This window comes from Amphibalanus amphitrite, unplaced genomic scaffold, assembly GCF_019059575.1.
Source record: "Amphibalanus amphitrite isolate SeventyFive unplaced genomic scaffold, NRLGWU_Aamphi_draft 000624F_arrow, whole genome shotgun sequence".
NCBI lineage: Eukaryota > Metazoa > Arthropoda > Thecostraca > Balanomorpha > Balanidae > Amphibalanus > Amphibalanus amphitrite.
Window position 1 is genome coordinate 286683 of NW_024882118.1, and position 17210 is coordinate 303892.

General features: G+C 53.6%; 1 protein-coding gene across 1 annotated transcript in view; it reads left to right on the plus strand.

Annotated features, from left to right (window-relative positions):
* The window catches only part of LOC122363492 (protein dopey-1-like), a 38418-nt gene that overhangs the window by 11717 nt on the left and 9491 nt on the right, over positions 1-17210 (plus strand). The window contains exons 9-22 of the mRNA XM_043332799.1: positions 7208-7391; positions 8617-9231; positions 9500-9662; positions 10110-10348; positions 10624-10781; positions 11097-11288; positions 11612-11754; positions 12703-12915; positions 13215-13444; positions 14963-15088; positions 15250-15393; positions 15720-15923; positions 16240-16356; positions 16684-16889. Coding sequence (XP_043188734.1) covers positions 7208-7391; positions 8617-9231; positions 9500-9662; positions 10110-10348; positions 10624-10781; positions 11097-11288; positions 11612-11754; positions 12703-12915; positions 13215-13444; positions 14963-15088; positions 15250-15393; positions 15720-15923; positions 16240-16356; positions 16684-16889 — 2934 coding nt within the window. The remainder of the gene's footprint in view (positions 1-7207; positions 7392-8616; positions 9232-9499; positions 9663-10109; positions 10349-10623; positions 10782-11096; positions 11289-11611; positions 11755-12702; positions 12916-13214; positions 13445-14962; positions 15089-15249; positions 15394-15719; positions 15924-16239; positions 16357-16683; positions 16890-17210) is intronic.

Sequence of the window (17210 nt, forward strand, 5' to 3'; positions counted from 1 at the left end):
TTCAGAGTTGAACTCTGCTGTTTGTGGTCGGGAAAAGGCGAGTTTTCTTATCAGGGGGATTAGCCGTCTTTTGACGTGTTACGCGAGCTCACTCAAGTACACAGGCATGTGGCGTTCCGTCGTGAATCTGAGCGGTTTAGCACTGCTGTGACAGTGCCTGTATCTGTGCGAGCGGCTAAAGGCTGCCAGCTGTAAAGGTGTGGGCTGGAGCGGCACCCAAAGAGAGCCGGTGACCAGACGACCACTAGGGAGCTGGGGACTGCCGGGGAAGGCCCCGGCTCCGCCACTGCCCGGGCCGGACTTTCAGAGACCGTGGAGGACCATCGAGTCGTGGCTGTGTAACATCGCGGTAATCCAGAATGGTCAGCTCTCCGTGCCGCGGTCAGCCCAGTCACGTTCGGGTTTAGGTGTGTCTGAGTCATTTGGAATACCGGTGGAGGAGAAACGCCCCAAATGGTGCAGGTCATCATGATATGAGATTTGTTGGAGCAATATTGGATTGATTTGAATGCACTGTTGCATTCATTTGCGAAATCAGCTGTAAACAATTACAATGTGTAAGACTAAGGACCGTGTCACACTGGGCGGTAGGCTACCGTGCGACATGCTGCGACCACTCTTTCCAAACAGATAGAAGCCTCGAACAAAAAGTTAAAAGAATCGCTACATGAAGTTCCACACACTAAAAAAATTAACCATTGAAACGTGCGGAATTGTGTTTGCTGTTAGCTCAGCGTATCAAGTCATGCGATAGATGTCAGCTGTTTTCTTTTTCCAACACAATTAGCCCGAAGTTTGGTCTTCTCATTTAGCCTTTCCTGGCTTAAATTGGTTAGGCAGAGCCTATAGAAAAAAATCAACCGTGTCGATAGAAGAAGGTTTGGTCGAAATTCATGTCTGTAACAGACAGATAAGGGAGCATTGAAATAAAGCATCCAAATTGGCATTGAAATTGTCCCTATGCTATGCTATGCTGCACCAAAATCATTGTTTACATTGTTTAGGCACGCTGCTATGGGTGTGGAGGCCTCCTCAGCTGGCACGTCTACGAAAACATGCATCATAGACATGCTGTGCACATGCTTTTTATACGTGTTCATGGTGTTCCTTTGCTTGTGATAGATGTATTGTTGAAATAAATACATATGCATGCAATATGAACAATCGAAAGCGAAATAATGTTCTTGGAACACGGGTCATTCATTGTGAATGCGGTACGTAACTGACCTTGTCGCTTATATCACAAGAACGCCATTCATCACAACCCGTCATTATATACTAGCTCCCAGGTCTGAAGAGACTCTGTTCCGCTCGCTTGCGGGATACTAATCACCGATGGAAGCGAGGTTTCGGGCCGCCTATCACAGTTCTCACACTGTGCGGCCTATGGGGAGACGTCGTGCTCAGAGGGCCAGCCCCTATCGGTGGGGCTCGGCTCCGGTCCCACCTGGTGCCAGAGGCGTCGCTCACTCTGAGTTCGGTCCGCCGCAGCGTGTCCGTTCCTCCGCCCGCCGCCGTCGGTCTCCGTCCCGACGTACCGTCCTCTCCACCGTTCCCCTGTTGGACGGCGATCAGACCCCTCTGGGCGGCGGCGGGCGGCGCGGGCCGCCGCTCTCCCTGTCCCGCTCGGCCAGCGCTCCGGCCACGCTCTGCACGCTGCCGGGCAGGGTGCGCGAGCTGACGCTGAGGCTGAGCGCGCCGGCGCGCCGCCGCCGGATGATGACGAACACGCAGCCGTTGAGCACGCCGCCCAGGTTGGAGAACGTGGTCACCGCCTGGAAGAACCACTCGGGCGGCGCTGCGATCAGGTCCCACACGCCGAACACAGCCATCGCCCACCACTGCACGAAAAACGCCGCCACAAACAGCAGGCTGGTGCGCGCCGTGCGCGCGGCGGCCCGTGTCAGCCGCGACCGGCCCAGCACGCGGCAGTTGCGGCCGGCCTGGCGGCGCAGCCGGCGCCACGTGAGCGCGTACAGCGCGCCGTTGAACACGATGGCGCCCACCAGCGGAGCCGTGGTGAAAAACACCTTGGCCACCTGGCCGTTGACGCCGTCGAAGTAGCAGAACACGCCGTTGGGCCCGAAGCCGCCGCGTGAGAACACGGCCGTGCAGAAGACGAACGGCACTCCGAAGGTGACGAGCAGCAGGCGCCAGTCGCCGCGGCCGAACGGCACCGGCCGGCCGCGGTACACCAGCAGACACGCGTTCACGGCCACGGCCGTCACCAGCAGGTTCTGCGCGGCAATAAACTCGGCCAGGCTGAACCCGTAGACGGCGCAGAGCAGCGGCGGCCGCACATGGTCGCCGGTGGCCGCGTACTGCGCGTGGTCCAGCGAGTGCGATACGTTGAAGAGCAGGTCGCAGAGCGCCAGGTAGACGACCATCCGGTCGCCGGGCGACCAGTCGGCGAATCGGCCGCGGTTGGCGCGCCACGACCAGCCGATAGTGGCCAGCGCGCACAACAGACTGCACGTGATGCAGCTCAGCGCCGCCGCGTGGATGTAGGGGAACGCGCCGCTGTCCAGGCCGTACACGGGCAGGTCGTACCCAGAGCGGGCGGCCGTCATAGCTCCCCGCCGGCCTCTGGTGGAGTGACTGTGGCCCGCCGCTGCTCCCGCCGCCGCCCGCGGTCGGCTCAGCTGCCTCCAGCGTCAACAGGCGGAGAGGTGTGCTGCGCAGCGGCCGGCGGCCGTCGTTATAGCAGCTCGGCCAGCCTCCGGGAAACCACCGGCGCATTCCGATTGAACTGGGCCGGCCGCCGCCTCCGACGGGTGCGGGCTTCCGTTTTCATCACGGCAGCAATCGGATATGCTTGATTAGGGTTGACTATTGGTGTTGGTTCTCACTTCACACATTGTTAGATGGGCGCGTCATCGCCATATAGCCGAATGAGGTGTACACCGAACCGTAATGTACTTAAAATAGGCATAGCGGAATGTAGCGATGCCTCTCCCCTCTCTTTTCGCTTTAACCCGCGCCCCACTGGGGTCTGTGTATAACACGCCCTACTGGGGGGGGGGGGGGGGGGCTATTCATAGCCCCCCTCCTAACTCCGAAACTACTGGGCCGATCGTCAAAATTCAAACGGTGTCTGATAGCCCCGGAAAAACTGTCGAGCGAAACCTAATTTCATTGACCTCGAGGTCACCGATGACGTCACAGGTCAGGTCAAAGTAAAAATTATTAGCATTTTGGCTTGTTCACATTTTGGGCTCTGGCCGCCGACTTACAAGTCAGATCAGGCTCATTTTTGGTTTACACACTCGTGAACAGATGCTCTAGATACTTTGAGGGTACCAAACTTGTACTTTGATTATCAGGTCAGGGTCAGGTCATCACAGGTCACGAAAATATTATATCATCCGTCGGTCACGTGACACATATTTTATGGTCCATTTAGGCCATAGATTTCGAATTTGATGTCGTCTGTGTCATTCGAGGTCATTTGGAGTCGAATTTAGCTTAGGTCAGGTCACTTTCAGGTCAAAAAAGGTCAAATTTTGAAGTTTACATTTTTCAACAAAAAAGGTGTCTATGGGATGCAGTTTGAGCTCAGGAACACGATGGTGCCATTTATATTGGTGTACGATGTCAAATACGTACTGAAAAATTGATTTGAAAAATTAATAATTGTGAATTTTTTGCAATAATGCGTATAACTTGGCCATTTTTGAAGATATTTAGCTAAAACTTGCTAGAGTTAGTCAAAATCATGCGTTCTGTCACATATATTCCGGTTTTTTCGAAAAGTCAAAAACTTTTTGAAAAAAATATAAAAATATAAATTTTGATTATTATTATATAAAATTTTCGAAATTTTCATAATTTTGAAAATCCGAGATAGCAGTTTGATAGCGCGGTCAATTCTGAGTCCTTTCATGCAAAGAAATTGGATCTAGCTTAAAAACTGAGCTCTTGGGAGCGATTGCCGTGGTTCAATGTTTTGCGTCGAAATCGGACGAACATGACGTCACTCTGACGTCATTTCCGGCCGACCTATGGTAGCTACGAAGTTCAAATTTTGACACAAGGTGTCAAATTGATGCAGCCAAAGGTACTGAAAGTTTGGCATCGATCCGTCAAGCGGTTTGGAAGTTATTGCAGAAAAACGGGAGGGGGGGCTATAAATAGCCCCCCCCAGTGGGGCGCGGGTTAACTACCAGTATAACGCCTTTTGGGGCGACTAACGGAGCGAGCGAGAGGGTGGGCCTTGCACGTGCGAAATTGCGAGGGTGTACCTCCAACTGACTTGTGCACGGCACCCTACTAACCGGTCTCTAGTGATGTGCCAAATTTGGGCACAATCGGCCCAGCCGTTTTCGAGATCTGGAAGCGGCACCCTGCACGTGCGCACGTGCAAAATGGGTCCCAACTGACTTGTGCACGGCACCCTACTAACCGGTCCCCAGCTGTGTACCAAATTTGAGCGCAATCGGTCGAGCCGTTCTCAAGATCTGGGAAACGACCCCTGCATGTGCGCACGTGCAGCAGCACCCCAACTCTGGCACATGGATATGCAGTGCCTAGTGGGTGCCTACCTACATGCCAACTTTCAGCGCAATCGGCCCAGTAGTTACCGAAATATTGCAACAATTACAAAACTGACACCTCTTCGTTTTGCACGTGGCACGTGCATAAGGGGTCACCCAAATGCATCGGGAATAGTCCAATACTTGGTAGAAGGAATGAAGCTACCCTACAAAAATTACCGCATGTAAATCGGTCAAGTGGTTGCTGAGATATAAGCCTCGCAAAAGCGTCCGCACGGCCGGCCGGCCGGCCGGCCGGCCGCTCATACTCAGAAATTTCTGTTAATCTAAGGAAAGACTACGCTCGCTTCGCTCGCTCCGTAATCATCCCGTATCGTTGAATCAATTTGACTTCCTTTCTTGCAGGGTTGTGCTCGACTCAAAAAAATTTGCCGACTCGACTCATTATTCAACTTCAGAAAGCCCTGACTCAACTCTGACTCAAACAAGAAGCTGATTTTTCCCCTTGACTCGACTCATGACTCAAGCGGCTCAATGAAAATATGAGTCGACTCAAACTTGACTCAATTTTTTACTGAGTCAAGTGAGTTGACTCAAAATTGACTCAGATAAAAAAGTTGTTGAGCGGGGGTGGAGGTGAAAAAAAAAATCCGGCAGCAGGGCCAGGGCGAAGCTGTTAAGCGGGGGGGGGGGATGAAAAGCTTGTTTCTAGAAAGTTGAGCCAGCTGACTCATGTTCCTAATTGTTTGACTCAACTTAATGTCAAAAGTTATTTTACTGACTCAACTCTGACTCAACTCAATGCCTCATTATTTTTGTGCGACTCAACTCTGACTCAACTCAACAGCTCAAAATTTTATCCGACTCGACTCAAATCTGACTCATTTGAGTCAGAGTTGAGTCAAATTTCTGACTCGACTCATGAGTCAAGCACAACCCTGCTTTCTTGTATGGATAAAAATGAAATGTTCCATTTCCATTTAAATGGAGCCATTTAAAATTGGCTTCTCCATTTAAAGGAACGGACTGGCTCGATAATGATCGGAATGTGTATTACATATGTCAAATAATTTATTTAACTGTCCAATGTCAACGGCATGCTAATCTTGTCTTTTTTCCTTCTTTGATCTACAAACTCAGACTGATCTTCTTTACTTGTTTTTCATAGATCTGTTTTACGGGCAATGAAAATGGCCTTTTTGTTTTAGACATGATTTCTTTTAATTTGTCATCGCCAAATTGAGCAGGGGAAGCCAACGGCAAGAATTGATGAGCTTTTTTCATCTTCTCCTCATGCGACCGTTTAAATTTTTCGTTATGGAGATTATGCGATAATGAGGCGTAAAGGAATTCCTCCAAAGTAATGATTTTCGGCTAAGGGCTTATCAGTCAAGCGTGGGCAAATATGACGAGTTTTTTATCAGCGCGTATGATTTTATCCGTTACATGTGTGAAACATGGGAGAGCAGTATTGGAACCAATATTGACATCAGCATTTAAGTGTTCATTTGAACCTAGTTGCCCTTGGCTAGAGTGGTTTAGAATTACCCTGAATCAATGTGAGTCACGTGTTGGTGTAATCATTGTTCGGTAGGTAATACCTACCTACAAAATGTGAAGCTTTTCAACACTTATACTTGGCTAGTGGCTTATCTGACTATTATCACTTTATTTGCTGAGTCATGCTGCAAAGAATCGTGACCGGCAATGATATCTGGTATTTATTAAATGTGGAAACTCAGCCTAGTAAACTGGTTACTTATTCCGGCATCCAAACCATCTGACTCATGTCATAATCGCACGTGCGCTGAGCTCTCGTGACTCCACGGGGACGGTCGGTGTTACCCAGTGATGTCTCGTAACCTCTGCCGTCCATCGAACCGGCCGTGACGGGAGCTCCGTGACGGCCGCCTCGGCACGGCCGGCGCGTGTCACGGTACGCCGTGACTCACACCGCGACTCGACGTGACTCGTAGACCGGCTGTCTGCGCTCCCGGGCCACTCACGGACGCGTCCCTGGGGGAGGGAGGGTGGCAGTTGTAGTAGTAACCTTGGAACGCGCGGCACCGGCGGTCATCTTCTCTCGTACAGCGAAGGTGGCGTATGAATGAGACGTGTTTTGTGAGAGCATTGCTCTTCAGTAGAAATTTCTTAAAGCCAGTGCTTCTCGGGTTACACCCTCCTTGACTGGACGCCTTTTATCACATTTCACAGCTAATGACTCATGGTCCGTTCACTCTGGCTATTCGTCAGTTGGCGTGTTTGTCTTTAGGTTACCGTGTGCAAACACTGCACCCGTTCAGGGGCCCGCCTAACCGTCTCTCCCTGCCGGCAGTGGGAGTGATCGGGAGAAGGGAGAACTTTGCATGGAAGACCCACCGTCAAACGTGCCGACATTCCGCCGAATTCCCAGGAAGGTTTTTTTTTTCGTCCCACCACCGTATTCTATCTCACAGTCTCGCCGCTGCATCATCAGTAACTGCGACCCAACTCATTTTCGCCATCTTCCAGCTTTCGCCCCTTCCAGCTCCACACTTGTCACCGCCAAACGTTGTACCCAATTCTACTCTCTGTCCACCAACGTCTTGCTCGAACATCGCGTCTTTACCATTTGTGTACAGGGCACTGTGCTAGAACTAGCAGCCGCCGGGAGGCCCGCGCCTGTCCTGTCACTGCCGTCTCGCCCTAACACCCAATCCTCCTCGTTCCCCCAGGGCGCTGTACCAGAACTACCAGTCGGCGGGAGGCGGCGCGGCGACCTCCCCCTCCGACCGGCGACCCTCGCGACAAAACTCCACCGGCGCCACGGACGGCACCAAGCAGCAGCAGGACCTCGTCAAGACTGCCAACCTGCTGTTCGGAGCGCTCGAACCGCACTACGTCTGGGAATACATGAAGGTCAGTAGTCAGAAGGTCATGAAGGTCATGGAGGGTCATTGCCAATGGCAAAGTCAGTGGCAGGTCCCGATACCTATGCCAATTTAGATCAAGGTTGATCCGTTGGTCAAATTTTATTATTTCTTGTTCACCGCTTACATCTTTCAGCTCTGTATCATTTTATTGTTCAGTTGTGCATTCTCTAGAATCTTCGATTTTCTACTACGATGAACTCTGCGTCTGATATTGAAACTGAGAACTGCGCTTTATCGTTATATTTGGGTTGGAGGCGTGACTTCACCATAAATCTTCCACACCTTGGTGCTACCTCTGCTAGTGCGACTTAATGGGACGTGACCATCAAAGCGTCATTAGGTTAGCTGAGCGTAACTACTGCGGGTGCTTTGTTGACGAGGCTGCGGTCGGTGGTCACCCTTTGACGCCCTTTTTATCGCCGAGCGGCGGTCGGCGGCAGCAAAGGTGGCACAGAACCGCAGCCAGCGTTGATCGGGGGGCTGGGGAGTAGCGCCGCTCATAGTCGCCACCAAGACCGGTCTCTGCGTGTTGACACTACGTCCTGTGGTAGCGCTCATTCTGCATTCAGCAGCGTCTCACAGCCGGCGGCTGTGTTGTGATGTCATGGATGGTCGCTCTCCTGGCGTCCAAAGAGGCGAGCTGGGGCGCCGCAATTACAGTTCCGGCGAGAGGTGGTAGGCGTGCCGGGGCCGGGCGGCGCCCTGTCGGTTCCGGGGATTGATTGGGCACACAGGTTGAGAGAACGCTCCTCTGGCCCGCGCCTCGTTTCAGCCCCGTAGGGTGTCCTCGCCTCCATTACCTCACGACGGTGCAATTATGTCAATAGCACCGCCAAATGCTGTGCGGTGGGTAGATTCTTGAAGTAGTTAGAGCCCACGCCCTCGGCTGGTCAGTTTCGATGAACAAAGCTTCGAGTTTGATTTTCGTCATGCTACTGGCGGCCGGAAACAACATACCTTCACCCCACCCTCTTTGTGAAACCGGGACAGGCTGGGCTAATGAAACAGAGGCTTCTCCCCGAGACTCCTTACGGTTCATCGATCGCTATTAGCACCGACTGACTTTACATGAACATCAGTAAGCTCGATGCCAGAAAAGTAACTCCAGTGAAAAGTTCGCAACTCAATTCGATAGTTGTGCGGCCTGTAGACAGCAGCAGGTGATGGTTGTACCGCGGACGTACCCTCACTGAATTCGTCTCTCCCCACAGGTGAAGTACGGAGAGGCGTGTCGCCGCGTGGTGTCGGCCTGCGACCCGTCGGGGCCGGCGGCCGACCCGGAGCCACACGCAGCCGTGCAGCCGGTCGGCGGTGGCGACCCGGACGTGGCCGAGTGCTGCGCGCTCATCGTCTTCCTGCTGGACGTGATCTCGACCGAGACGAGTGTTGAGGTGCAGACGGAGCACCTTCCCGACCTGGTGTGCGGCGTGCTGCAGAGTCTGGGCGTCACGCTCACAGAGGGCGTCGGCCGGCTGCGGCCCGCCGACCTGTGCTGCTCGCTCGACATCTGCCGCACCGTGCTGAACAAGGCGCAGCCGGGCACGCGGCGCTCGCGCAGCCCGCCGGCCGCGCCGCCGGCGCCGCCGCCCGGCTCGGTACGCGACGCCAGCCGACTGTTCGCGGCGCTGTTCGCCAGTCTGGTGGAGGCGCGGCTGCTGGCGCACGGTGTCCATGTAGCCGACAGCTGCCGGCGGCTGGCGCTGGGCGGCCGCTCCAGGGCCGAGGAGCGGGACGCCGGCCTGCGGCAGCTGCTGCTACAGCGGGTGGAGGCCAGCGGCGGGCCGGGCCGGCCGGCGCCGCAGCCGCCTCCCGCCGCCTCCAGACAGGTGCGTATAGCGGGGCTAGACTGGGGAGCGAAGAGCTAGGGAAATGTATCCCACTGGTCACCTAAATGTACACTTACTGCTTGATGTGTTTTCTGGAATTGGAAAATGTGACACATTTGCCGATTAGCTCACAGATATTCCTTATTTTACCATCATAACAGATTCCAAGCGTGCTGTTAGGCATGTGCTTGGAGGATTATATCCGTAACACGTCCGAAATGCACTAAGCTCGTAATATCACTGTTGGACGAACCCCCCTCCCCTACAGGAGCAGGTGGAAGCGGCGCTGCGTGTCGCCGAGGCGCACCATGTCCCGCTCTCGCCGGAGGCCGGACAGTACGCCGAGGCGTTCCGCAGCGCGTGCCAGCTGCTGGTGGTACTCTCCTCGTTCCCCGCCACCGAGGACCGGGAGGAGTCACCGCCGCCGTCAGGTAGGTGTCAAATACCGAAACCGACATCGTTACCGACACCGTGAAGTCACACCGTGTCACACCGTGAAGAAGACACTTGTCTCGTAAAACGGTAGGGGATGTTTGAGACTGAAACGTAGTAAGCTGCGTGGTCTGCGTAGTTGTATTGAGCCGGTTGGCACCAGGCGAGAGAGGATCCTATGATACCCCACCTTCCCGGGTGTTGTTACCAGACTGCTGCGGTACGTCAAACTTTCGCCCTAGATTTACACGTCGACGCGCCCGTAAACCCCAATGAACGAACGAACGAATTACACGTATACTGGTTAACCGGACGCAGACGACTCGGTTTTCTCCATTCCTCTTCCACTGACACTATCTTCTTCTTCACCAGCTGGACCTGGCGCGCTGGACCTGCCTCCGTTGTTGTCTGCTGCTCCCCGCTGACCCTCCCCTCCCCTCCACCAGCGGTTCCTGGCGCGCTGGACCTGCCTCCGTGGCTGTCTGCGCTGCTAACAGTGGCGTGTTTCGCGCCACTGACGGCCGGCGGGCCGACCGGACTCCCGTTCTCTGCTGTCTCCACTCTCCTGGACCTGGTGGCTCTGGTGACCTCGGTGGGCGCGGCGGGCAGTCAGCGGGCGGCCGTTCAGCCGCTGCTGACGCCCGACCAGCACCGCGCCATCGTGGACGACACGGTGGTCACTCAGGTCAGTGGTGGGAAGGGCGGTGTGCAGGGCGGACTGCACTCCTAACGGAGCGGATTTGTGTTTCGGGCTAGAGTTTGTGTATGTTGTTAGGTCAGATTAGGGCGAAGAGTGATGTGAAACTAGTGTGGGTGCTGTTAACCAGGCTGGTATGTGGACTATATGTCAAATGTATTGTTATGGAACCGGATGGCATGAACGCTAATTTATCTTCACTTTTGTAGCACTTTCTCTCCTATCAGCTGGTGACCTGACCCTGTGTGCTCCCTGATCCTCAGCTGCTGACGCGGCGCCTGTGGCGGCTGCTGTCGCCGGAGCGGGCGGCCCTCCACCTGCCCTGCGTGGACCTGCTGCAGCTGATGCTGAGCCTGATGCCGCCGCAGCTGGTGGAGAACCAGCTGGCGGCGGACATGACGCACCCCGACCTGGCCGTCAGGTGAGCTCCCGGTGGAGACGACGCGTCGGCCCCGTCGCGACGGGGCCGGGGATGTGTACTGAAGGGACAGGGTTTAATAGGGTGTGGCTAGACTAATGGAAAATATTTGTTCAGCTGTATCCCGATCGGTAGCCACATCTGCAGTGGAGCGTAACGCCAAATGTTTGGGCCATGGGCGACACTTTTTTGGATTGTTGTGGCATAGACCTTAAAGTTATATGTGCGTATTCGCCGTGCTAGGCGTTGCACTGAGTAATGACTGTATTAATCACGATGGTTGTAAGTGTAACACTATCATCCCTCTATGCTGCGCAGGACGGAGGCGTTCAGCCGGTTCGCCGTGTTGTGGCACTTGAGTCGCGAGGTCTCGGCGCGCCGCCACATCAGCCGCTCGTTCGACCGGTGTTTACTCCTGATGCTCGACTGTCTGCGCGACCCCAGCGGACCGCTACACGCCGTGGCCCGCACCTGGCTGACGCACACACTGCAGCGGGGTGACGTTACCAGGTGCGTGAGGATAATCAGGTCGACTGGTTGGAGTCAGTGGAGAGGGGGTTATTGACTGTCCGGGTTGTGACGGAGGCGCGTCTGTCGATGGCGTTACTTTCGATGTGTTGGACATGAAGACACATTTTCAAACCCTTGTTAGGAAAGACATTTGGGTGGAAGCATTCCTGTCGTGTGCTTGTGTCAGCCATGGGATACTAGGTCTGGGGGGGGGGGGGAACACTCCTTCTAATAGGTAGTTAGTGAATGCGTGAACGTACACTGCGGCACGAAGCTTTCCCCGCGACCCTGTCGGTCGTGTGACTCCGCTCTCATTTCATCAGGATCATGGAGCCGCTACTGCTACTCCTGCTGACACCGAGCACGGCGCGGGTCAGCGTACAGCACATCAACGTGCGCGCCACCGAATCTGACGCCAAAGAGAGCGACGAGCTGGGACGGGTGTACGCCATCAGCTCTGTGGAAGGTACGGAACTGAGACGGCAGTGGGACGGGCTAGCTGTGAGCCTGTGACAGCTGGGATGGGTGCGACGAGCTGGGACGGGTGTACGCCATCAGCGCTGTGGAAGGTATGTGCCAGTCTGGTGGACTGGGTGGCTGTGACAGCTGAGCTGGGTGGGACGAGCTGGGACGGGTGTACGCCATCAGCTCTGTGGAAGGTACGGGCAGGGACTGGTGATGGACGGGTCAAGTGTAATCTGTATGTCAGTTGGGCTGGGTGCGACGAGCTGGGTCGGGTTTACGCTATCAGCTTTGTGGAAGGTACGGAACCGAGCCGGTTGGGACAGGTGGCAAGGACTGGACAGGATGGATGGGTGGAATGAGCATAACAGCCTGCCTAGCACTGGGACGTGCGGGTCAGGTGGGATGGGCTGCACTGTAGTGTGAGAAGCTTCGTGCCCGCTTCCATATCGCTCTCGTTAGTTTCACTGCATGGCCATCGATCCATACATTGGTCGGCTTCACATTCAAGTAGCCGCCGTGCCGTCATTGTTTCCTGTTTGCATAACAACCTGCTGCCCTGCTGTTTACCGTTGCCACCGTAGGCGATGGGCGATGGGCGTTGGTGTGTGCTTTGTGGTCAAGTGGTCTTGGTTTTACACCACGGTCAGAATGCAGTGCTAATTCAATGTGCTGTTGACATCCCGTTATGTCATGGCTGTGTACTCGGGTTGTTTAATTTAACAGCCTTTTGCACAGAAGTTGAAACTTGAAAGAGCAAGTAACTTGCGGTAATACTGAGGTCATGGAATTCAAAAGGTATAACCCAAAGTAGGTACCTATATAATCCGTCCCATGCACAAATGAGTATGCGCTCATCACTCGACACCCATAGCCCCCGATAATCCCGCCCCGTCTCCCGCCGCGTCGCTCCCGTCTCACCCACCTCTCATCTACCGCTGTGTGCGGACAGGTAACGTCATCTACCACGTGTCGGAGGAGGCTGGCGCGCCGGCGGCGGCCGCGCGCCGCGCCTCGGCCGCCCGGAAGCTGATGACTCTGACGTCGGTAGCCGGTCCGGGTGGGGCGCCGCAGACCCGCGCCGGCACTGTCCGTCTGCCGGGGCCGCACCAGCTCAGCTCGGCGCTGCTGCAGCCCATCTCTGTGTTCGTCAACCCCATCACTGGTGAGACGCTCCGTCCCAGCTGCTCCCCCGGTTATTGACGGAGAGTCCAGGTAGAGTCGAGACAGTGTCCAGTATTCACCAATCTTAAATCTTTTAGATCCATTGGATCGTTTAAGTTTATCAAACCTTTGTATTGCTTTTCTTGCACAAACTTCTCGCTCTATTAACTTGCTTAGTCAACGCTGGCATTTTGTATTTTTATGCTAAGCTTATTTTTCTTATCAGTCATGATCTGAGTAATTTATCTATTCAACACATACCTATACTCGTATGAGATATGTATGTATATCTGCACGCAGTGGGCGCCGTGGACGCGGATGAGTCGGACGCCGACCCTCCGGTCTCTCTCGGCGCGCGTCGCCTGGACCTGTCCGGTGTGCGCCGGTTCAGTCCCGACCAGCCGGCGGCGGGCCGAACAGCAACAGACGGCGCCGAGAGGGCCGGCTCGCAGACTCCGTTCGACGGCCTGTCGCGGCTGTTTGACGGCGCGGAGGAGAGCGTCTCACTGGCCACCAGCATAGTTAATGAGGTAAGGCGCTGAGGGAACGACAAATGAGCATGACACTGGCCACCAGTATCATCAGCGTGGTGGGCGGTGGACGGGAAGAAGACAGATGGAGTGTTAGGTTAGGGATAGAGTGATGGCAATGGGAAGGACAGTTTGTCTGGTTGGATAGCTAGCAGGGATGAAGGGAACGACGAGGGTTCACGTCTTACTGCAAGTACTGGTTATTTTACAAATGTTTTGTCATTGCTGTGCCGCTTCGCACCGTTGATGGGACAAATCCCCTGTGCTAGGGGAGAGTGGGGTAATTTGGCCGGTGGTGTAAATTGGCCGCCCCCACCTGTACGATGTCTGATAAAAGTGAATGAAATAACTCTAGTCTCTATTCCTTTGTCATGGGTAAAAATAACTGGAGGACAAATGTCAAAACTTTGCCCCTCGTAGTTTTATTCAAAATTAATAAAACGTTAATTTCATTAGAAAATGGCAACTTTTACTTCTGTTTAGAAAGTTGTATAACATGTAGTGTTTGGGCTAAAAACGAATTCAGACATTATAGCGCCATTCTTGGGGGTGTTCAGCGGTTCCAAGAGCAATTTTATCTAATTCCGTATAGCCGTGATGACTTTATAGACAAAAATTTTCAGAATGGCAATATGGGGTAATTTGGCCGGGACTAGCGGGGCAACTTGGCCGGTGCGCTCATGGTCACTATGCTGGGACGGCCGAGTTTTCATGGTCAATTGTACCTTAAATGACATGATTCATGACCAACTTTGACTACTTCGATGCCTTACTTTCGATTGGTCAGCTGTAAGAGCATGTGACGTCATCAAAGGTTACCAAACGTTTTTTGCTAATAAATCCTTACATAAAAATGGTACAGCCGCACAAATGGTCTCATTCTGTTCAGCTCGCCAAGGCGCATCGAATGATATGCATGATGACCTTGAAATCACGTAACCTTGAGGTCAAGCGACCTGATGCAACGTGACCTGAGGTCAACCTTTGACCTTGACTTTTCAAGGTCAACACATATATCTTTCGATGCGGACTGACGAGAGAATTACGATGGTACTCGAAGTTTTAGCCTAGCTTGATTACTTCAAAAGTTATTCGTAAAAAAAACTGTGATCGCATCTAGAGCCGCTAATTTGGCTATTTTGACCCCTGTGACCCCTGAGTCAACCTCCAAAATGCGGCAAATGCGTCATAGGACACACGTCATTGCTGAATCTGAAGCTGACTCGCAATATAACAGAAAATCCCGACCGCAAACTAGCACCGGCCAAATTGCCCCACACCCCCGGCCAAATAACTCTGCTAGTGGGGCAATTTGGCCGCCTTGCAGACCTTTGTAATACGTCACAATTACAATATAAGTAATTACTCTATCATTTCAAGTTCACTGTCCAGTAAAGTAAAATGAATGCGACACCTGCCAGCGTTGAGAAAATGCAGAAATGTGTCGTCAATTTTAAGTTATATCGTTTTCTAAAAAAAGCGGCCAAATTACCCCACTCTCTCCTACTTTGTTTTCAGATCGTTGATTTGGCTCTCGACAAATGTAATCTCAAAGAATCAAAATGGGTCGACAAGAAGGAACCTGAACAGAGCCAAGAGAAGCTGATCCATCCGCTACATAGCTTTATGCTGCTCTACTGCCAGGTGAGCTTTATTGATTAATCCCACTGCAGTGTTTCATCCGATAACTTTATTTTAGCCTTTAATCTTTACACTGATCATTCAATGTCCAATCATGGCGCAGTTTATCACGGTCTGCTTATTGTATCCGTCCATATCTGTAGGTATATCTGTTTGTTCTGCAGGTGTGCGACTCTGGCCGGATCCTGTACGCGCTGCAGACGCTCCGCGCTGTGTTGGAGACCGACTGCCGTCTGACCCTGTGCAGTATGGCCACCACCAGCGTCTGTTCCACCTCCGGACAGTCGCCGGGAAACCGGAGTCAACAGGTCAGTCACTGGGAAACCGAAGTCAACAGGTCAGTCACCCACGTCCTACCGCCGGCTTGCAAGACCAAGATTCTTAGGCAGGACGCCGGTATCCGTCTGATCATCTCTCGCTCCTCCCATACGATATCCCGTCCGTTCGATCTGAATTCTGATCACCTCCCGTCTGATCAGATTAGCCCTTCACTGTCATTACCCCTTCCATGTCATGCGAACTATTTTTCGATGTGCCGAATGCCGACTGTCCGCTGCCTGTTGTCAGTCGAATGTTGCGGCTGCAGTCTCTTTAACCGGCGTGAATGACCGCCCTTTACCTGTGCTCTCCTCAGATCCAGGTGCTGCTGGCGTGCCACCGTCAGTCGATGCAGGGCCGGCGGTTCGGCGGCGAGCAGCAGGCCGAGGCGCTGACCGCCTACCGCAGCGCCATGCTGCTGGAGGTGGTGCTGTCACAGTGCGTCCAGTTCATCCGCAGCTACTACCCGACCCTGGAGCCGGCCTCGGTCACCGCCGAACAGCTGCGCGCCAACAGACAGGTACGGAACGCTAACAACGAGCGGGCTAAAACACTGGAGGCAGGTACAGATAACGGGCTAATGATGCCCATTTACGGTAAACACGAAGCATCTGAGGTGTTCACAGGACAGACTGCAAATATTAAACGAGGCCAGGCAATGTCTGTGTATGAAATGAAACTATACTTTGAACTCAAACACAAAACGTGACTGATCGAAAAGATCTGTGACGTTTTTTGTTAACGGTAAAATTTGATAAGTCATTAAATGTTTCATTGATCGCCCAGTGGCGATAGACTCTTTGCAGCTGGTCTGACATTCGCTGCTCTCCCGCCAGGTCCAGATAGTGTCTGCCGAGATCCTGACGTCCATGTTCTCGGAGCTGGTGACTGTGGTTCGCTCCAGCGGCCGCGGGTTCGCAACCTACCTGGCTGACGTGCTGCAGAGATGCAGGGTAAGCAATCCGACCGACCGCGAACATTGATCGACAGCCGACGCTGTTTTATACACTGACAGCACGCGAATTCGACGTTTCGGCGAATTTCGATGGGTATGAAAAATTTCCACACGGCTCTGGTCAAAACATCGTTGAAAAGCATAGCTGTATCCGAATTCGCTATGCGACTCGCTGGGACCTAGCTCCTGGTGGTTGAATAATTAGCCACCCGGATACGCAGGAATGTTTCTGGTACCACTACCGATAGCTCTACGACATGCTACCTGTCTCAGTGCCATAATTTGGCAGTCATCTAACCTAGCGATCATTTCTTCGTATCCACAGGTGCAGAAGACGCTGCTGAACTGCCTGCTGTCCACGGTACACTCGCTGCGGGCCGGACCTCGGACTGACACTACCCTCACCGAGGACATCATCGAGTTTAACGAGGTGTGTCCGCCGGGCCCGGCCGGCGGCGGCGGAGGAGTGGCCGGCTCGGCGCACACACCCCTGCTCAGCTTCACAGAGACGCTGCAGATTCAGCTGATCAGGTGAGCGGTGGGTATTGGATACGGCCGGTACGGCGGCGGATGTGATGAATATGATGGCGGTACGGGGCTTGCCTGTGTCACCAATGACGCACCAGCAGTATCGCTGCATCAATGGATTGCTAGGAATTAAGATTTGGGGACGATTTGGACAATTTCTGGTTAAACTTGCTGCATCAAGACGCGACAGTGTTTTATTCCAATTCGTTTCCGCGATGGGCGCTGTTATCGACTTATCCTTCTTTCTCCGCGATCCGGTACTGACCAGCTTCGTTCCGCTCCGTTCAACGCACCTGGTGGAGATGTCACACGCACTGGTGCCGA